This window comes from Tetrao urogallus (assembly GCF_951394365.1).
Source record: "Tetrao urogallus genome assembly, chromosome: 5".
NCBI classification, from domain to species: domain Eukaryota; kingdom Metazoa; phylum Chordata; class Aves; order Galliformes; family Phasianidae; genus Tetrao; species Tetrao urogallus.
In genome coordinates this window covers 27,087,928-27,110,539 of record NC_136818.1, presented here as the reverse complement: position 1 = coordinate 27,110,539, position 22,612 = coordinate 27,087,928, and the positions used below count along the sequence as shown (strand labels likewise).

The window sequence follows — 22,612 nt, the reverse complement described above, 5'->3', positions numbered from 1 at the left end:
ATTTAAAGAAATGTTTTAGTGTTTAACATAGAAGAACATAAAACAAAACAATGCTAATGCAACAGACGGACATATGTTTTGTAAGATACAGCAACTGCTCTACTGATAGCTAGAGCAAACACAAGCCAGATAAGCTAAATAACAGATTACTTGTTGCCCACATTAACGACTAGAAGAGCAGGAGAGTTAGTGTAAGGAAATCAGTGCGAAGGAAAGTAATACACTCTTCCATTACATTTTCTCCTAGGAGACAATGAAGAACTCCATGTCCAAGAATTATTACCTGAATAAGTCTTGGTTATAATAAATGGCAAAGATTCCTGGTTCTCGCTTCAGCAATTTATATACCAGTTAGCGTTACTGCAGCAGATCTAAACAAATAAATTGTGCCATTCACAAACAAATCATGTCACACCGAGTGCTGGAGCTTCTCTTGCATGGGCAAATTCTTGCATGTCTGCAGATGAGACGGAGAGGAGCACGAAGCTAACAGGATTACAAGGATCAGCAGGTACCTCACCCATGACATGATTAGTATGTTGTGCCCCTTGTTGGGAAAGCTTATCGCTGTGTAGCTTCCCCAGGTCAGAAGTTAGGTATGAATGGATGGACTTATGGACTTGAGAACGTAAGCTTCATGAACAGAACTTGTAAACATGTTAGGATCCATTTACTATGGTTAGAAACCTAGGAGTGCTAAGGTTTCCGTAAATTATCTAGAAAGAAAATTAAGCAGTGAAGACAATCATTTCTGAGAGACAGGAGAAAAAGAAAAAAAGAAAAAAAAAAGCCAAACATTTCAGCTCTCCTTTGTGTACTGGTAATGCTTTTGAACTCCTGTAATGCATTGAGTGTGCAAGATGGTTTAGCAAATCCCATTTCAATCACTGCATATGCCTTCTTGGATAGGTTCCCAATAGGAGCTTCTCCATGGAAAATGGAGACTTGGAACAGGAAGACTGCATTTAAACCCTGTGTTTAGACTTAATGAATGTACTGTGGAAAAAAAAAAAAAAAAAGAAGAAGCAACCATAACCATCTGTGCCCAGAAGACACAAACCCAGATGTCATGGGGAGTATAGTCCTGTCCTTTATTAATCATGTCTGCATGATCATTCCGCTTCTGCAGCATTTGCCTACTGTATTTCTGGAAGACAGTTAATAATACACGAGCATCTCCTTGCTTGGGAAGAAAGTTTTGGTCACATCTTTGTTGTTCAGCCTATCTCCATTAACACAACTGCGCCCTATTTGATGCTCCTTCTGTCACCTGTGCTAAAAGCCTCCTGCAAATCTCATATATGAATTTTCACCAGTTATGTAGTTGTTGGTTTTGTCTTCCCAAGCAGCTGTGGGTGCTGTTTTGAGGAAATAGAGTCCATTGAATCTACAAGGGATGGATTTTTACTGTGAAATTTCTGCTGACTCAACAGATTGAGCTTTGTCTCTTAATCTGCTCTTCTGTAGCTGTAGAAAGTGCAGTCAGCTGTGGTTTTTTATACTGTTTCTATACAGTATCTCTGTTTCAAGCTAAGGGAGAAAATCCGTGTATCAAGTGAGGAAGCTTGCATCAACAATGAATTTGCAGAGGCCCTGTATGTTAGCTGCATTCGACATTAGACTGTCGTTAACTAATTAAATTACAGCCTCTATTGCAAGCTGAGCAGGAAGATCACCTCCAGCATTGTCATTTAACAGATTTCATAACCTAGTGACTAAGAAGGAAATGGTGTTTGAATTTCCCAAATGTGATTTGTGTATTTAGTAACAAGAGCATTTCAACACATACAGTGTATTCTAATTTGTGCATAAACAAAAAAGACATAATTCCTTAGCCACTAGGACAGGCAAATGGAGTAGACAACAGCCAGAGGCAATTCTCATCTCTAGGATTCTTTAATTTATGGTAAAGAAAATCAAGAACACCAGGTTAGAGATTCTGAATTTCATATCCCTATTCAGAAACTTCATTCCTTTCCCAGGTACACTTACTTCAGTGTTGTGTCCTAACAAACTGAGTTTCCTCCATACTGATTCCCATTTGTATTTGGTTTGCTAAACCTCTTTACTTTTCCTGTTCTTCTAGATACAGCATTGCCTCTCCAGCCTTCCAAAGGCATTCTTCAGCTTCAGAGAGTCACAAGGCTGGTATCAAAAGAACAAGAGTAAAACAATTATCTCATTAAGCTCCCAAATGGCAGGGTTAAGGCCAGCAACTCCAGCAGTAAGAACTGAAAGAGAAGGAAGAGATGGACAGGGGAAGTCGTTCACCACAGGCTGGGGATAAATTATTTCAAAGTTAAAGTAAGGTGCAGTCTCTTTTTCTGGTGAGGTTACTGGTTTCATAGGACTTTTCTGTGCAAGTCTTCATGGTGTCCAGACTGTACATCCTTCTCTATGACCAGAATGTCCAGAGCAGTACTCCAGAGAATCTGTTTATTTATAATAGGCCAATTTTAGAAAATGTTTTTAAAAAGCAATCATGATATTCAAGTTAGTAATTCGCCATGCAAACAAAGAACTTGGGTATCTGATTATAAAAAGTATAACAGAACATATTCACAAATCTTTGTACTCCAAGTGAACTGGGAACCAAAGACACAGTGAAGGGCCTTTACAGATGGGAAAGAAATGAAAATCGTTTCTCTCAGAGGTATACAGTTAGTCAGATGCCTCCTTACTAATTCTGGAGTAGTGATTTTATTTAAGCAGCATTCTCAAGTTTTGCTTTACTTAATGTCTTTAAGACTTAAGTGTTCAAGCATTCCTACTCAAGTATCAAAACCCAGACAAGTTATAGCCATCATTTACAGTGTAGCAGTCATGACCTTGTTTCACTCTTTAATGAATGACTAAGAAAAAAAAGAAAAAAAAAAGTTTTTTACTCCAAACTTTCTACTGTTCAATTCTAAGTGTGTATTCTTGAGGAACAAGATATATGCTGTTTGGATACTAAGACTGGAAATCCTAGCTCTGTCACAAGGCCAATGTCCACCTGAGCCTCACTGTGAGCTAGGTGTATGTATTTATCAAATGTTAGCAGAGGATAACTGAACTCTGACACATCACTGTTAGCACATTATAAGAAGGTTTAATTATTGAAAAGTTTTTAAAATCTCTTGGATTATGGATTGGGTTCAGTTGTGTGGACTAAAATGACATTTATCACAGAATCTTTAAGGTTGAAAAAGAGTTCTAAGATCATGAAGTCCAGCTGTCAACTCATCACCACCTTTCCCACTAAACCACTAAACCATATCTCCCAGAGCCACATCTACCTTGTTCTTCAACACCTCCAGAGATGGCGACTCCACCACCTCCTGGGCAGCCTGTTCCAATGCCTCACCACTCCTCTGGAGAATAAATTGTTCCTAATATCCCCACTGGAACCTCCCCCAATGCATTTCCACTCATCCTATCACTGTTAAGAGAGAGCAATAAGGTCTCTTTTAGCTTCCTCTTCTCCAGACTAAACAATCCTAGTTCTCTCAGCCACTCCTCACCAGGCCCGTGCTCAGACCCCTCACAGCTTTGTTGCCCTCGCTTGAGCACACCCCAGTGCCTCAGTGTCTTTTTTGTACTGAGGTCCCCAAAACTGATCACATTTTGTCCTGCACCATCTTGTACACTGTGTTCTCTCACAGTACTACTGAAAGATAGAGATTCTTTTACAAATGATAAAATCTCACTACCAAGATATCTTCTGCTGTTGAAGTATACGTTTGCCTTGCTTTTCCTCCTTGATGAGTATTTCAGACTGTCATCTGTATCTTCTGAAGTAACAAAACTTGGGGGTTTCTTTCTTTGAACAGTTACCACACACATCATTTTTCTCTCTTCCCTACAATATAGTAGCACTTCATATGCTATCTTTCACAGTTATCTTCCTGCCAAGCCCTTCCTTAAGAATCAGTCAGAATCTACTCTTCACCTGTCTGTGGGTTTTCAGTACCTCGTGCCCACTCTCTTACTTTTTTTGAAGGCTATGCTATCAAAATACTTTTTTTTTGTTCTACCCAGAACAATTGTGATTCTGTTAGAGTATCTTCCCCAGCTACATCTTAGGACTTCCTTCAAGCCTTCTGAAAATAGCCCGTAAGAGTAACATTTTTCTGTGTTACTGAGATGTGAGGGAGTCTGCATATATTTCACCAAACAGTCTGCCCTGAGAAAAGTGCTGCTTTTATATTTTGATATGTCTCCCTGGTACTCTCTGTAACCTAGTTTTGACATTTGTACAATAATGATTAGCAGTTTCTTCTGGCAGTACATAATTATTATGTATTCTCAATGGTTTTATTGTTATTGCAGCTGTCTGTCAAGAGCACCTTGTTTTTCTGTTTACAGAAGTCAGCTGACTTAAATGGCTGCTTTCTTTTGTAGAAATCATATACAGTAGTTTTGGGTAATTACTCTTCTCTCCCAGTGGATATCACATGCATCTCACTTAAACTGTTCCACTGATTGATAAGGTTATGCTTATCTGCAGAAGCATTTAAACGTATCAAAATTATGCTTATGAAGCAACCAAGAAGGTTGTGGAAGAGTACATGTAAGATGAACCCTGCAGTTCCCTCTTAAGCAAGGCTGCAGTCAGGTGCTGTTTTGTACTCTATTGAAGCAAGTGGCTTCTTGCACACCTTACAATTAGACAAGTGTTGGTACACAGAAGAAGTGGCCCACATTTATCAGCCTGTCTGATAAGTTGTCTGCAGCTGAACAGCTTTGTGATAATGGTAAGGGCTGTGTTTGGCTAACAACCACTGCAAGTTTATTACTTGCATGCTATGGCTGCTTGTGTTGAGAAAGGATCTTCTTGTCAAGTTTATGTCTTAGTCAAGTCAGGATTGAATTACAGTGAGATGATAAAGCAGTGAGTGTGAAGGGAGTCTCCTTCTTCCTCCTCTCCTGAAATAAAGCAGGAGGCTGATAGAAAATACAGCAGCACAGTGTCTGTGTAGGGCACATATTTGGCTATGAGAGATCCCAGTACATTCACTGGCTGCCTCATGGATCCAGACCATGTGTGCATCTTGGGCTCCAGTGATGCAGAAACCACATCTGTACTTCATTATGCTGCCATCAGTGAAGTCACACCACCACCAGAGATGGATCTTCTCTTCTTGGTTGGGAGGAGGTGCAGGCAGGACGTTCTTCACCTGGTTCAGGCACTCACATTCTCTGGAATATGGAAGAGCTCCATCACGTTGCCCTTTAGGCCATAATACAAAACAGCTATTTAGAGAAGTAGTGATTCAGGAGAGAAGTGAAGCTTTTTTTCACCCTTAAGATCAGAATTTCACAGAGAAAACCAAACTTGTTTTGTCTTTGCTAGGTGTTTTTGTTTTGAAGTGTCACTTTATCACTGACAGCTTCAGTGTGGTTATGCTACATCAGATTAAAATCCAATAGGGCCAATTTCTTATCTTGGAGAAGGATAGGTCTGTTATTAAACAGTGCAGAAGGAAGATTGTTTATATCTGACCTTGCTTACATTTCTTACGGAATCTTTTTTAAGCTGCTGAACATACAAACTTTGATATTAAAATACAGCATTTCCTTATCTTAAAAGGAAAATTATGTTCTTTAATTAGCTAGCACTTCTGAAGTGCTTGAGCATCTTGGGGATCAGATTCTACTGACACTTAAAATGTTATAAATAAAAATCTGTTTTCATTTTGTTTTCACCCTCACTGTAATTAGACAGAGAGATTTCCCCTTCTGTGCATGCACACTGGCATCTGTTCTGGAGCACTGAGCTTCTGGGATTGGGTGTATTTTCTTAGTGCTGAATGATGACACAGAAGAGCAAGCCAGTCAAACTCTTGGATTTCCCATAGGTGCTCTCTCCAGATGCACAGAGATTACTTGCATCCTTCACAAGGCTGTACATGAGGAAAGGCTTCTCAGATAAGCAGCGCTTACTGGAGGCCAAATTCCACCCTGCAGAAATGCTTCAAAATGCAGGACAGCACACAGTGTGTTTCCTCTCTGCAACCTACTCACACTGCTCACAGACATGCCATGAGCAGCCACAGCAGCTGCCTTCCTGCTGGTAAGCTTGGTCCTCCAAGCACAGGCATCAAACACACCGGTGAAGGGCTCACCCCCCTTACACCTCTGAAGTGCACTCATTTAGTATGAGGCTAAATTCTCAGCCAAGATGCTTACAGACACAGGAAGCACCGGAAGCACCGTTTTAGAAGAACACTAAACTTGGTATTACCCAAAGGCTTCTGTTTTCTCTTCAGTATTTCCAATGTGCCTTAGTTTAGCATTGGTTTAAAAGCTTTGAGCTTCAGCCTGAAAGTTTTTAATCTCGGAGGGTACTTCCTGCATCACCATCTCAAGCAAAACTTAGAATGGTTTTGTAGCAGGTGAGAGGTGTGTGCAAGCAGAATCAGGAGTATTTAGGTCTAAGACACAGAGCTTCCAGTTACTGTGAATCTTCAGTACAACACATGTGTATTGGAACTCACCAGCTGCATGGTGAACTTATTGGGCACAGCATCACAGAATTACAGAATCCAAGGGGTTGGATGGGACCTTGAGACCACTGAGGCCAACCCTCTGCTAAAGTAGTTCCCTACAACAGGTCGCACAGGTAGGTGTCCAGCCGGATCCTCAGTGTCTCCATAGGAGACTCCACCACCTCTGTGGGCAGCCTGTTCCAGCGCTCTGTCACCCTGACCATAAAGTTCTTCCACACATTTGTATGGAACTTGCTATGTTCAAGTTTTAGGCTATCGCTCCTTGTCCTATCTCTACACCCGTGGCGTGCTGCCTCTTTCAAATCAACCGAGCCGGCACCGTGAAAACTGCAAAACGGAAGAAAATACCTTAGGGAGTCGCATACCGTGGACAGCCACAGTGAAAACCTTACTGTGCAAAGAAACCCTTCGGCGCCGGGGTCGTGCCGGATTGCCCAGCCCTTAACGGCAGCGCCGCCACCGCACCCGCAGGCTCACAGCCCGGCCGTGAGGCGGCGCCGGTCTCGGGGTCGGCATCGGGACGGCGGGGGCCGGGCCTCCAACCGGCGGCGGGGCGGCGCCTGCCGGCGCGGGGCGGTCGGCAGCGCGGCTCCCCGGCAGCGCTCCCCGGCGGCTCCAGCCGCTCCGCGCTCCGCCGACAGCATGGGCGGCTCAGCCTCCGGGCCGTTGGACGACAGCAAGTGCGCCTACATCCGAGGTAGGGCGGCGGCGGCTCGGCTCGGAGGGACCCGGCTGCGTGGGGCTTTGCGGTGGGAGAAGCGCTGGGCTGGGGCTTGGGCGGGAGGTTCGGACGGTCCGGGAGTGAAAATGCCGAAGTTGTTTTAAGTGTGTGCTTGTCACGCTGTTAAAGTCTGCATTCTCCAGGGTGCGTCTTGGGGTGTATTTTTGTTAATTTGAGGGCCGGTAATTGCAAGAATGCGTTGTGCTCTCACCTGCCTGCACGCAGCACGGCAGGGATTTGCAAAGGGTTTCTAGGAGTCTCAGCACAAAGACTTCCAAACGTCAGATGGATGGCTTTGACCCAAAAGCAGTTGGCAGAGGTGTGTGGATTTGTCTACGAGGTCCCTTCAGCGCTGCCCCGCTGCGGGTGGCCCCGGGTCCCCTCGGAGCCACAGGGGAGCAATCTATGAATTCCTTTATCGTTGACACATTCCCACATCACCGCCAACATCGCGCTTCCACAGCAGAGTCCTTCAGGTGCGTGTGTGAGTGAAGGCAGCCAAGAGTGCCCGAGAAGCCTGATGCTGAATTACTGCAGTAAAGAGATTCGGGAGCGTTTTAGCTGCTTCACAGCAGTGCAGGAGGACATGCGATTCAGATGTGTTTGGGCTGGGCTGGGGGCACTGTCGGAGTGAGGTGCCCACCCATGCCTAGAGCACACCGAGCACAGCTGCGCTTTGCCCAGCCTATGTACAGGCAGATCATTGTCAAAAACCTAATGAAATCATTGTCTCAAGCTTGCTGTCTTACTGGAAGTGAGAGTGCCCCGCTCTCGACTCTTGCTTTGCAAAAGAATTAATGAGGCACTTTGTGCAGAGTCAGCCCTTAAGTTATTACCTCCAGAAGGAAAAGCAATCAGGAGGAGCATCCTATACCGAATCGCATCCTACGCCACACGGGGCAACAGCTCTCAGGCTGGAGCGTGCAGGATGCGGTACTTGGTGCTACCCGGTGTGTGCCTCGGGCCCCCGGCCCGCATAGGGAAGCAACTCAGCTGCTGATTCCGTAGGTGGAACAAGAAGCGAACTTTGAGCTTTTCTTCCATGTGCAGCAGGATTGCTGCCTGCTTGCTCTCGGTAATTGGATTACTTGCTGTCATAATGGTAATTTCGAACAGTGTAAAGCCCTCGAGGTTACTTAGAAAACTCTCAGTAACAAATGGAAACAAGGGGCTGAAGGCTGAAGAAGTCGGCTGATATGGTCTCTTCATCAACATGCATACAGATTTAGAGGCTTTATAATTTCCAGAAGTCTCTTTGCCCACTTTGGCAAAAGTGTATAGTATTTTCTCTAGTTTTTTTGGACTGAGCCCTTAAAAAAAAAAAAAAAAGAAAAAAAAAGACTTGTGGAGGAGATAATCCTTTGTAGGATTTTGGTTGGACCACATGGGAATTACTCAGGATGGAAAGATGCAACTGAAAGTGAGTTTAAAGAATCGACAATAATAGTTAAGAGACTGGCAGTTGGTCATGCGAAAAGGGTTTGTTAGAACAATTTGTGCTCCCAGCTTGATGAGGCATGGGCTAAACCTGTGGCGGGAGGTGTTTGTTGCATGATTTGTCCAATGGTATTCAATGGGTGTTGCACCCAACAGGGAGCAGTATGGGCAGGTAGCGGGGCGTTATGCACTCAGAGTGCAATTATGAAACTGGAGAAAAAGGTGAAAGTGCCATAAAGGAAAAGCTTAGTAGCATGCCCTGTGCTGGAGATTCCAAACGGAGCTGACAAAGTCTGCTTAGGGGTCTCTGCTTTCAGGCGGGATCAATCAAGGCAGCCCGTCTGACAGTGGGAGGGAAAATGATGAAGTATAATGGCCTTATGTTGGGCCAGAGAAGGTTCAGGTTCGATGTGAGGAAGAATTTATTCTCAGAAAGAGTGGTGGAGTCACTGTCCGTGGAGGTGTTGGAGAACTGAGGGATGTGGTTTAGCAGGCATGGAGGTGATGGGCTGATGATTGAACTTGATGATCTGAGTGGTCTTTTGCAACCTTCATGATTCTGAGGGAGGAACGGCCCCACAGAACACAGCAGTTTCCGTTTCTGCAGCTCCAGCAACACGGTGGTACACCAAGCTCTGTGCTCTCACCTGTGGTCTTTTGGGAACAAATGTTTTTGAATTTGGAGAAGTAGAGAGATTTTAAAAACTCACTGCCAGCAGTTTCAACAGGTATGTCTTAAAAGGGTGTATAATGTGCAAAAAACTTGAAGTTCTCCAGAGGTTGTTTTTATGAAAGCAGCTCGCTATACTTGACCATATCCAATCTGTCCATTGGTACAAAAATCAAGCTCTCTGGAGGACAAGGCTTTGTAGTCAAATGCTTTTAATCTGTTTGTTTGTCTAAAAGCTGTTTTTCCTCCTTCCTCTCCTGCTTTTCCATCATTTCTTTTCTTGCTTAGGCAGATGGGCAGCTGTGGCCAAGGGGTGATAACTCCCATGGGTTCCTTGTTGCTCAGGGCTTTTTTTCTGGCAGACCTCCCCACCTCATCCTTCCTTTCATCTGACAATGAGAGCTGTTACTTAGCGTCTGCAAGACATTTCTTAATGGCCATTTGCTTTGCCTATGAGTTTTAGTGTGGTACTAATTAAGATGAGATTTTATTTTGTACAAGGATAAAACACTTTTAATGTGTTCCTGCAAGATACAGCGTAGCTCTAAAAGATAGATGGACTCCTCTTGTTCTGTCGAGTCCTAGAGACTGAAGAGCAGCCTCTCATATCCTTCAGTGAAAAGAGAAGATAACAAGATCTGCTGCTGGCTTGACAGGAAACCACATGCACAGATACCAGCAGAAGTCAGGAGAGAGAGAACTGCAGTGCCAGATGCAGCTCTGAAAGCAAACCCTTGCCCACAGCCAGCCAGAGTGCACACAGCCATGGGCAGGGGTGTTGGAAGGTGGGAGAGTAACTTGGATTTAATTGTGGAAAAGTTGGCCTTTTTTTTGGACAGGCGCTCAGACTGTATGTTTGATTTTCTGCTTTAAGCTGTTGTGTAGGACCTTCTGGTTTTAATTTGGTGGACGGCTGCAAGTCCAACGGAGTTTTGTTAAAGTCTGGCTGTACTTACAGCCTTTTCTCTCAGCCTGTTACAAGTTATGTCTCTCTGTGTTTTGGAAATCCTCTCTCTTGTTTCCACAGGTTAGCATAGCTGCATGGAGTGGGCATAACTGCTGCTTACATAGAATGAAAGAAAGAAAGAAAGGGAAATGGGTGGGAAATTCATACTGCACTGTGGATATTAGTTTCTCATTGTATGCATCTTGCTAAGTTTATAAGTTCTTGAAGGTCTTAAGAAATGAAGTTTTGAGGAAAAATCTGTTTGCTTTTATCTGCTTTCTGAGAAGCTTTACTCCTCTGGGAGGGTGTTGCTGTTGGAGCCAGTGACAGATTTTAATCCCCTAGTTTTATAAACTGGAGCTTGTGTTGGAAAGTAGAGATTGCGTCTCCTTGCTTCCTGCGCTCTTTTATTCACGGGGGCAAGATGCTTGACTTTAGCTCTGACTGAATGCAAGGAAAGAGCATCAAGGGGCATTGACTGATAGGAGGTGAATTTGCCACCCAGCTTGAATAGCATTTACTGAGCTCGGTAACTTTCAGATTTCAGTGCTGAGACACCAAGGCAGGAGATAACTTTTCTGTTCAGTTTCTACTGCTTGCATAGTTCTATTAATTAATTTTCAGTGCCACTGCCAGGTTTCTATAAGTTGGCACATAGAACAAAGAAGAGAATTTCCCTCATCAGAGAAGGAGCTAAAATGTTGTGCTTGAATTTGTCAGTAAAAAGATTGTGATCACTGCCTTTTCACGTCTGTAAATGGTCTGAGGTTTTCACAAATGCAGAAATCTCAGTTAGCCATTTCATGGTACAGATTCTGCCTCTGCCAAAGCAAATGGGAAGCTGGGTTCGGTTCCTTCCCCATGTAGCACAAACTCTCTTCCACCAAAGCTAACCACTTAATCCAGTGCTACACCGTGATTGGTACAGCTGAGTGTGATAATTGGGAAAGAAGAACTTGGTGGGAAAGGTCTTTTTGTGGTACTGTGGGTGAAAGTAAAGCTCAGGATGGAAAGGAAGACTTTTCTACTGCTCGTGTAGGAAGTGCTTTTCTACTGCTTGTGTAAAAGAAGCTGCATACAGTGCTGGATTAAGCACAGGATATCAAGAAGAGCTGTATGATAGGGAAGGTAAGAAATGTGCTCACATTGGCCCCCAAATTGTAATTGGGAAGGCTACACTGTGTGTGTGGAGTTTGTTGCTCTTTTGTACTTGATGCTTTCCAAAATCGTGAAGATTTCAGGATTTTGGAAGACTTTAATTAGTACAGCATGGCCACAAATTAGAAGGCACTCTTTGCCTTTGGTGGAAACTTCATAGATATTAAAAGGAGAGCAAGAAGGCTCTCAGATAGTCCTTCAGATGATTAAAGCTTCTTTGTTGTTGATGCCTTTGGGCAGTAAAGCTTAAGAAACAGTGTCTGGACCAGGAAGAATGATATTCATAGTATCACAATCACATATTCTGTGATATTCGTGGGCAGTGTGCTCATGGCTGCTTTTAAATTACTGCAGCACTTCTTTCTCCAGCTCTTGCCTTTGCATATAATAAACACACAGACTTCTTCTCACTTTATGAACAATATAAAATGGCTTCAGGCTTTTGAACGGGCATGCAAGCATTCTAGTTGCTTCTGCACTGAAGGGACAGTGATGAAACATGAGGCTGGCCCTTAGATGAAAGCAAGATTAAAGCTTGCTGAAATGGAGCAAATGTGTATGGAGGAAGGATTAGCACATCTGAATTTTCTAAAGCTTTACCATGTATTTTTTTTTATCACTCTGACATACTAAGAAACCTCGGTGGTGATTCTATTTTGATGCTTATCTTGTTACTCATAAGCTAAGATTTTGGCGAATTCATTTCTCCAGGTATTTAATTAACATTTTAATTTCTGAAATCTGGAGCATCTAATCTTCGTGCTTCTGTGGTATTAGTTGCTACTTGAGACTCCATCAGTTGCTCCCCAGTTCAAAACACAGAGATGAAGCTCTGCACAGTTGGCCACTGTTAGTATTCATTTATTGGATCTTGTTTTTAAAGCCAGGTAAACCACCACCTCAGGTGCTTTCCTGCTCGGTGCAGCAAGGGCCCATTGTGCATGGAGGCATGGTGCTGTCCCAACCTGACTGGGATGGCTGGCAGGTGTCTGTGGGTGTGTGGTGATGCTCGGGGATCTCTGAGGGTGCCGTGCCAGCCCTTTGCCTGGCAGCTCGGCTGTAACCCTCAATGGAGCAGGACAGCCTCCTTTGCACAAGCAAAAGAAACAGAGAAGTGAAGGCCTGGGACAAGGGAGTGCCAGAAATCTGTGCCAGTTCCTGGTGCAGGGTCAGCCTTGCAGAGCTGATGTCTGCAGCACGAGGTGGGGATGCTAAGTGCTTTCGCAGCCAGCCTTAGGAAGAGCTGGCAGTGACTTCTTTATATTATAAAAACATCTGGGATTTCCCTCTGAGCTTTATGTTCCCAATTGAAGGCATCGGCAGGTTTTGCTAAGCTCAGACGGCTTCTCCATGCATGCACAGTGTTGCTAAACACCCCTGCTTGCTGCTGGGGATAGCTCACTCACAGAAAACCATAGTGGAGCTGCTTGCTGGTTTGATCTCTGTGACCATTGGATTCCAGCTGAAAATCTTGGCCTCCTGCACAGTGTTTGGAAATGTGCTGCTGCCAAAGGGTGTTTCCCTATGCTTTGGAGACACTTGGCATTGTTTCTCTGAGTTTCCAAAAATGCCACCGCTGGCCCAGCACTCAGCATACAGCTAATGAGTAATGCTCGTCTTGCACCTCTCTTTTGTTATCCTATGGGCTAATTTTTAAAGCTTTCTGTGATACTTTGCATCCTCTGCACTAAATCACAGCTGCTGTCACTGAGCCTGGAGGTGTTCAAGAAACATTTTGATGTTGTACAGGGGAACGTAGTTTAATGGGAGGTATTGGTGGTAGGTGGATGGTTGGACTGAGTGATCTTGGGGGGCTTTTCCATCCTTGGTGATTCTATGATTTTCATGTATTTTCTTGAGGTCACAGTAGGGGGAAAACATGCTTTTGTTATTTTTGGGCAAAAATTTAATGGCAGGGTGTGAGCAAATGAGAAAAACAAAAGGCTTAGGAGCACTCTAGAAAGTAATATCACTGTCTGTAATTTATTCTGCCAGAGACTTTCCACTCTTTTCAATTGCAAATGAGGCTTTGCCAGTCTTCGGTCGGAAGTTTCCATGCAGAGTGTCTGCTTCTGATTGCATATTTGAGGGAACTTCAGCTAAAATGGATAAGCTTGTCCACACTTACAGGGAAAGGCAGTGCCACACAGTGAACATGGCTTTCTGCAGTTCACTGTATTGGGAGTAAAGGTCCACAGATCTGAGGTCCTTGCTGCTGGTGCCTGAGGGAGAGCAGGATGCAAAGCAGCTTCTTGGTATTTATTTATTTTTTTTCTACTGGCTTCATTCAGTAGAGAGCTCCAGATTTGGTGTTGTTTTTTTTGTTTGTTTTTTTTTTTTTCTTTTTTCCTTTCTAAGGTTTCCTGCAGCCAAGCTGCAGATTGCATTGCAGACATCCATCAGATGCTCTTCCCTCCAAGGCTCTCTGTTAGATGGTGGCATTGCATTTCACATATGAGCTGTGCCTGTTCATTTTGGACAGGCAGCCTGTCCAGGGATTTGTCCATTTTAAATCTTACCCCAGCTTTCCAGTGGGCTCCCTCTCTTCCCAGTTGTGACACCTCTGTAAATCACAGCAAGACAGCAGAAGGAACCACCTGGAAGCTTCTGCCACGAGTGCCATGTGCTTTGTCCAGCTTCACAATAAGCCACAGATAAAGAGGCAAGATCTGGTTCCCAAGGGTGGCGCATGCCTGCCTAAAGTATAAATCAAGTCTGGCTATTTCCAACTCTGCACAAACCTAAAGAGCTCCACAATGAATGGGGCAGGTACCACACTGGTCTGATTATATGATGTTGTTTTCAGATGTAATCAGATTTCTAGATGCAGAGAAGAAAAGCATCTCCACTGCTTCTTGTGCTCTGTCAGTCTTCTAGGAAGCAGCAGCAAAAAGACTGATGTGCAGTGTCAGCAGTTGTGAAGGTTCAGCACAGCTGGAAGGAGATATCCAGATATTGTGATGTATAATGTGTCACCCAATTGTAAGGTGATTCAACTTGATGGTGGCTTTTATGGTGCTTTTGGGGAAGAAGTCAGGTTGCAGTTAGAGTCTTATGCATGGCTAACATGATTTTTGCTCAGAAACCTGATTTGTTCCTGAAAGGCCTCTCATCCTTTGTGCAAAGGGAGGTAGAAGTATTGTAAATAGATGTATGTATATACATACACAACTTAATGATGCATTTCATTACGTTTCAAGTAGACATAGAAGGGGACAGACTGAACAAAAGACACATTGGAGACATGAGTTCTTGGTTTTCGTTTGCTTTAAAACACAATTGAGGTTCTGTAGTTATTTACTTGCTGTTTTTACCATCCTTGATAACTTGCAGTGGGCTTTCCAGGTATGACCAAGAAGCAGGGAATCAAGGTTCCTTTATCCTTCTTTCGGCTGTAGCATGAAGAGGGCAAGAGGCAAAGAGCTCTGGTGTTGGAGTGGTGAAAACTGAAGTCCAGATACCTGATACTGTGCAGTTGCAGTGGAATGCATGAGGGAGCAGGACTGAACATTTCTGGATGGATTTCAGGAAAAACTAGGTCTCAAAAAGCATGGTTGGCCACTGGCACAGGCTGCCCAGGGAGGTGGTGGGGTCACTGTCCCTGGAAGTGTGACACTGAAGGACGTGGTTAGTGGGCATGGTGGGGTGGGATTGGACTTGAGGATCTTAGTGATCTTTCCTACCTTTTAATGGTTCTATTATTCAAGTCAAGTAATCAAGGTGAGGCTGCTGTAGTGCAACAGTGTGGGCTGTTCACCCTCTGTTGTGTGGGAGTGCATCCAGCAGGGCAGATGACCCAGGGTGACTCCTCAGCATTTTTCTTTAGGAGTCTGCCAGCTTTCCCAGGCCAGAAGTGGAGATCATTTACCAGAGTCAACGGGCTGAACATATTTTTCCATGGCACTGCAGCACACAGAGGTGCAGAGACCCTCGTTTGCAGAACGCAAAATGACCAAGTCCTGCACAGTGCACAGGAGCCTTGCTAGGCTGCAGCCAGTGGTTGTTCCAGCTTGGTTTGGGATCTTTTTTGGTAAACCCTTCTTGCTAAACTGTCAGGAATCCTACAAAGAGCCTTGTGTGTGCTGCACAGGAGGATTTAATCCAGGGGAATTCAACACAGGAATCCAAGTGTGCTTTCTGTGAAGGATACACATATGTCTGTCTGAATATCACACACAATAAATGTTCTGTTTACCTCAGAAATAAAAAACGTTCTATCCAAAGCAATCTGGCAGTCTGGGAGAGTGTCCTTGTCCATTCACTCAACTTGTGGCATAAATCAGACACTGCATTTTGGAAAGAGCTCTGGAGCATTCTGGTGAAAGTCCATAGGATAGGCATCACTCCCAGTTTCCGTGAGCTTCACTGGCACTTGACCTACATGCAGAAGGTATTTACATCCCGTGCCAAAGTCTCCATTCAGCCTTCACAGTATATTTAATAGAAGAAATTGATCTCTAGGAAATCCAATAACTTTTTCAGCTGTAGAATCGAATCAGTACTAAATAGAAGATGATGCTAATAGCTGCTTCTGTCAGCCTCTTCATCAAAACCAGTCTGATGCAATATGGAAGGATGTTCATGTGGGATTTAATGCAGTTTAGCATCCAGAAATCAAGGCATCTTGAAATCCTGAATCCTAATTTAACTTCACTTCTAGATGCATAATGTTTGTTAGGAATTAAGGTCATTAGGGTATCTCAAGTCAAAATCCCTGTCACTCCCAACCATTAAAATTCTTCATGCATAATGAATTATTTTTGTTTGAAAGGCATTTATTTTAGGGAACAAGGTCTTTTTTGATATCATATTAAAAGCTCAAAGTAATGTTTTAAATTGTAAGTGCCTCCAAATAGAGTAGGGAAGGAAATGCGAAGCCATTTCAGATGTCTGCTGTGCGTTCAGCCCAAATGCATAAACACTCCCAGCACTTCAGTCTGTTACATGGGCCACACTGCATTTTTTGGCCAGCGATAGGATTTGGCTCTCATTTCTCTCATTCCTTCTAAGCTAAGTATTTTAATTATATGCTGTATGTTTTCCTTATGGAATGGCTGCAACATGCACGCTTGGTTTTGTGGTAGCTGCCGTGCCGCTGGGTGGAATGACCATGGGCATTTCACTAGAGCAGTTCCTTTGTAAATTTGATTGTCCTTGTTATTGACTTTCTTTAGAAGATACGACGACAAGGAAGAATACGTGTAGCTCATAGCTCCCTCCCACTGCCTCAATTCCTTCCTCCTGGATTTGAGTTGGAGATGCTGAGAGCAGGCGCACCCAGCAGGCCCATAACGAGGTCTTGTTTGCTTGCACACTCGAGGTCCGAAGAAAAATGAGCTTCTTCAGAGGACTTCTGTCTGCAGAGGTTGGGCACCATGGGCTGGAATGGTCTGTGATAGTCCCTTGGCAGCTGGAGTAAAGCAGCCAAGTGAGAGCAGCACTGGGCCAGCCTGGAAAAAGGAGCTGGATCCGCAGTGAATGAAGGAGGAAGGCGCCCATCTGAATCAGCCAACGACTTCCCCAGCACGTGCAAAAACGCAAAGCTGCTCAGCATATCCCCTACCAAACAGGGATGGCTCAGGCTGGCACCGTGCCACAGCACAGGGCTGTTACCAACACAGAAATGCACAACACAATATGTTGGTAAGAGCGTAAACACTATGTGGTAATTCAGAGCAAGAGCTTGTGGTTTGGCAGTTATTAATCTTGCTGCATGGCTTTTCCTTAGCGTGCCTGAAATATGTAGGCAGCAGGAAGTGTGGTCAGCTGCAAAGCTGCTGCACTCTTTGGGTAAGGCTTGGCATCAGCAGGTGTCAGTTCTGTGAACATGAACTGAAATTCATATCAAGGTGAGACCCAGTCCCTGCAACAGCTGAGGTGTCTGCAGTCCTGCTGTTGGAGGGTGCGTGCAGTTTTCAGAGGGATGTAACCAATTGTAAATTGACTGCTGAATTTAAAGACGCTGTACCAAAGGCCAGGTTGAGTTTCTGCGATCATTAAATGCAGTAGTGTCATCTGAATTGCTGCCAGAGTCGTGAGTGTGCGCAGTCTTGGGAGGATGTGAAATCCCTCTGTCAGATGGGGCCCATCTCTCTATTCATTACTTCAGCTTCTTTTGGATGATGGGAAAGGAGACATCTGTAAAAAGTAATAAGTCCTCTTTCCTTCCAGAATAAGACTATGAGTTTTCCAGCTGTTGGCTAAGACAGGTTTTCCTGTTGAAATAGCTTTTGTCTGATGTAAGTCTAAAACAATATGGCTATGGTAACTGAAAATATTTCTTTGTCAGTTCTGTCCTCTTTTAGTTTTAGTTGTAAATTCAAGTATTCCTGTTCATTGTTGCTTCTCATGGCAGCTGTTTGACTTTTAAAACCTCACAGAGTCCTCCAGTAAAGTACATGCTATTGATAAAATGCTTATGTTCTTTTGGTTATAGTGTTTTCTTTACCATAATGCTTGCCTAATATTCTTTGATCTTCATAGTGGATTCTCATGGTTTCAAAACATGCTCTTGCTTTCCTTCAAAAGTCCTGTCATCTCAAATAATGCAAAACCAGCCCATAATATTGATTCATGTGGTTCTTGGTTGCAACCACAATAATATGGACTGTGCCATATATTTGTCAGCCAACGCCATTCCATATTCATAAAACATGCTTGAGATCTCTTTTTAGATCTCTGGAGTTTAAAGATTAGCTTATTAGGCATCTCTCTAATGTGTAATTATTCTGGGCTGAATAAGACGTTTGCCAGAAGATATGCAATTTATATTCAGTAGACAAGCAAATAAGAATGTATGTTTAAGAATGAGCTTTCCAGAGCAGTTTTGCAAAAAATGACTGTTCTAATACACTTAAAATACTTTTATTTAAATAACTTTAGGAAAAAAGACACAACACAAAACCAAGTGCTGGCTAGCGAAGCAGTTCTACTTTTTATCTTAAATGTTTATTTACGTACTGTAATTCTGTATTTTCTTTCAATTTTGAGATACAGTATTTTGCCAGTTAGAGGAGCCCTAGGAAATGAGGAGTGTCTCAGAAAAAGCATGCTAGGCTATCTGCTAAGTCTGGGTTCCAGGGTTGGATTACCTGCTCCAGGTATATTCCTGTTGCTCTGTGCTAGTTCATCTTTGAATGAGACAGGCTTTGATGTGTGCATTTCCTACAGAAGGTTCTTCTGAAATAGGATAAGCAGATACTCTTAACAGATCCATGCAAAAATTTGAAACATTAGAACATCATAAGGGTTGTTAAGCACTGTAATAGGCTCCCCAGGGAGGTGGTTGAGTCACCATCCCTGGATGTATTTAAAGACTGTTTGGATGTAGTGCTCAGGGACATGATTTAGCAGAGGGTTGTTAGAGTTAGGGTGGTATGGTTAGGTTGTGGTTGGACTTGATGATCTTTGAGGTCTTTTCCAACCTGAACAATTCTGTGATTCTGTGATCCTATGATTGGGCGTTTAATTATTTGGCTTGGATCTAGAGGTAGTCAGCACACAGGAGATCAGTGGCATCCAGCAGTTCCACAGACACAAGGAGTTGTGTCACAATGATGGCACTCAAGTAATTTCCCAACAAATCATTGGATCTTCACCACATATCATTTTAGTGACACAGGCACTTCTGAAAGTGAAAGAATCACGATAAAAGGACTTGAACTTGATACTGATTCAAAAGAGGTTGTAAAGAGCCTTGCATCTTCTAGACTGTAGTTAGCAGTTGTTACCTCAGGCTCATGTTTTGAGAGAGGGACATGCATCAAAACTGGAAACCTTTATGCTAGATCTGAGGCCTGAGTTCTGTTGTGCTAACCTCTGAATTTATGAGATGTGCAAGAAAATTGTAACTCACTGTAAAGCCAAACTTTAGGAGCCAGAAGATTCTACCTGAGACCATGTAGTGCACATTTTTAACACTTTCTCTCCTGGTGGCCATGCTTGTGCACTGTAAATATGAAAAACTTATGAATCATAGTGGCGTTTTTTTTATGAAAAACTTTTCCAAAATTCCCAGCCTGTTACTCTCATTCAGTGTTCCTTTTTACTGTTCTGCTTTTTGATTAACCAAGAGCTGGCTTATTTGTATAAATCTGCTGGCTTTATGCAAAACTGATGGTAAAACTCTTGGTGAAACACTTGCTCAGCAGTGCTTGAAAGGGTGAATAGTGCAGAAGTGACGCCCTAATGTACAAAGTTTTGTTACTGCATGACTGGTCAGAAGAGATGATTGCATGGTAGCAGAGAAATGAAGAGGTCTTTTGGAGTAATGATAGGGGGATGGAGTTTCCAAAGTATGTAGATTCAGAAATGTGTGGGAGTGTTTTGAAGTCATGCTGGATGCTATTAGGTAGGAGAACACAGCATAGAAATGAATTGCTTATCCTGCGATACAGCGTCATTGGGGTGTGAATCCCAAATGAAAATGGAAAATGGATTGATGTGGCTTTCCCTTTATTTTATTTCTCAAGAATCATAGGATCATTAATGTTGGAAAAGACCTCTTAAGATCATCTAGCCCAACTGTCCACCTACCACCAGTGCTGGCCACTAACCCATGTTCCTCCGTACCACATGTGCACATTTCTTGAGCACCTCCAGGGATGGTGACTCAAGCACCTCCCTGGGCAGCTTGTGCCAGTGCCTGACTACTCTCTAGAGAATGAGTTTTTCTTAACCATAGAATGGCTTGGTTTGGAAGGGACTTCAAGGATTATCAGGGGTCAAGCCCCTGCTGCAGGCAGGATTGCCGATCAGTTGATCGGGTATTAGATCAGGTTTTCCAGGGCAACCTGGCCTTAAATACCTCCAGGGATGGGGCATCCACAGCCTCTGGGCAGCCTGTTCCAGCGCTTCACCACTCTCAGTAAAAAACTTACATCTAATCTAAATCTCCCATCGCTTAGTTTAAAGCCTTCCCTCCTTCCTATGACCATCTACCTGTGCAAAAAGTTTATTTCCTTCCTGTTTATAATCTCTCTTTAAATATTGGAAGGCCATAATGAAGGCTCCCCATGGCCTTCTCATCTCAAAATTGAACAAGCCCAGATCCGGCTTGTCTTCACAGGAGAGGTGCTCCAGCCCTCTGATCATCTTCATGGCCCTCCACTGGACCCTCTACAAAAGCTCCACATCTTTCCTATGCTGGGGATTCCAGGCATGGATGCAGTACTCCAGATGGGACCTCAGAAGGGCAGAGCAGAGGAGGACAGTCTCCTCCCTTGCCCTGCTGGCCACCCCTCTTTCATGCAGCCAAGGATACCATTGGCCTTCTGGGCTGCTGGTGCTCATTGCTAGTTCATGTTAAGTTTTTCATCTACTGGGACCCTTACGTCCTTCTCAGCAGAGCTGTTCTCAAGGAGTTTTCTCAGGCTGTATACATTCTGAGATTACCTCAACCCAAGTACAAAACTTTGCGCTTTGCTTTGTTGAGCCTCATTAGGTTACCCAGGGAAAGAGGCAGAAGATGCAGCCTGATTTTAAACTACCATCAGAGAACTCAAACCTGACTTGAAATGTGATGCCAGCAGCTGTTGGAAGAGTTCAGGTTTACATGAAAATCAAAATATGGCTGCTTGTGGATACTGGGCACTGACAGGGGCTCATGGCCAGTTTTTGCAGAGTGACCCTACAGGGGCTGGAGAAAAAAACTGGACATTCTCACAGGCCCTCCTCTATGTTTTGCAGTAACCTGACTGAAGATTTTGGGGAAAGACAGGGTGAAAAACATGCTGTATAATTTTGAAGTTTCAAAGTATATCCACATAACCGTAGTTGTTTGTAGTGACCCAAATCCAGTTCTTGTTTTGAAGACTTGCACCAGTGTAAACATTCTGTGACCCTGTTGCTGTCAAAGGTGCCTTCAGTATCTTTGTCCCCAGCTGTGGTCTGTAAATGAGCCTCCCTGCCTGGCTGCCTCCCCGGTAAAATGAGCTATGACTGTGCACTTGCAGTGCAGTTCAGCAGACAGGAGCTAAATATGTTTGGAGTAGCATTGCAAGTGATTACTTCTGCGTTCAGAAAATGAAAATTTAATCTGATGTATGTCAACTTTCCAGATAAAACTCTTATCACACAAAAGCTTTTTTTTTATAGTTTTTATCAGCTCTTGCACATGGTATTCTTAGGGCTGGTTTTTTTTTTTTTTTTTTTTTTTTTTTTTTTTGAGTCCTTTAAGTAAAACCTTTTACAAAACACAGAAAGGCTGATGTGGAGAAACAAAATAGAGGACCATATTCTTCTGCAAAAGGAGAAGTACCCATGTGGATAGTAGCCCAGGTGGGGTTGATACAGGAGAGCTTTACAGAGTCCCATGATGGAAGGGCTACGCCTTTTGAAACCAGAGCTGTACCATTGATCAGACAAAAGCAAGAGCAACCAAGGCAGTCTGTTAATGCACTGATTGAGGCATCACCATTGAAGATTGCCATAGATAAGAAACCAGGCCATTTTAACACATTCTTGTCGTGCAGCTTCACCTGAAGATGCTGTATGTGTGGATACATGCATTGCCACAGGCTGTGGTGGCATGCAAACAAGTGCTTTTGGTTTGGCTGTTCATGGAGGTTGTGCTAAACCCCAAGGGTTGCAGGCTTACTGTGAATTTGCAGGAGAGCACTCACCTGCCAAACCGTTCCCAAATAAATCCTTGGGAATGAATTCCCTCTGTTTATTAATAACTTGCCCAGCTGTTTTTCCAAGCCTGGAAGTTTATGTGGTCCTACTGTACAAACACAGAGCTGGAAGAAGGTGGTTTTGATTTGTTTTTTTCCTTTCAAGACGTGTTGTGTTGTCACAAGCCCTTCTGAATGTGGGAGATGAATGGAGAGGAAATGAGGCAATTTAAAAAAAGAAAAAAGAAAAAAAAAAGGAAGGAGCATTGAAATTATGAGGCGGGTGAACCGAGCAGATGAGGAGACTCAAACACAGGTTCAGTGAGAGATACAATAGCTGACTATCGCTTCTTCCTGGGAAATCTCTGAAGTTGTACAAACAAACAGCGGCACTCAGCACATCGTCTTCTCAGGGATGCTTTCATGAACGCTGAAGAAGCTGAAATGTGTCCAGACGAGAGAAGAATAATGTATGACACTTGGCAAAGTGTCAAGCGGCCGGACTGTAACCCATCTGAACTTTCTTCCACCCTACAGAAGTGGGGGTTTAGTGAAGGAAAGAAGACAGTTTGGAGA

At 43.6% G+C, this 22,612-nt stretch overlaps 1 protein-coding gene across 1 annotated transcript in view; it reads left to right on the top strand.

Moving 5' to 3' along the window:
• Positions 1 to 7,133: 7,133 nt before the first annotated feature.
• NIBAN1 (niban apoptosis regulator 1) overlaps positions 7,134 to 22,612 on the top strand; it is a gene marked incomplete at both ends in the record, with an annotated part of 57,897 nt that continues 42,418 nt past the window's right edge. The window contains one exon of the mRNA XM_079535320.1: positions 7,134 to 7,188. Within this exon, the coding sequence (XP_079391446.1) occupies positions 7,134 to 7,188 (55 nt within the window). The remainder of the gene's footprint in view (positions 7,189 to 22,612) is intronic.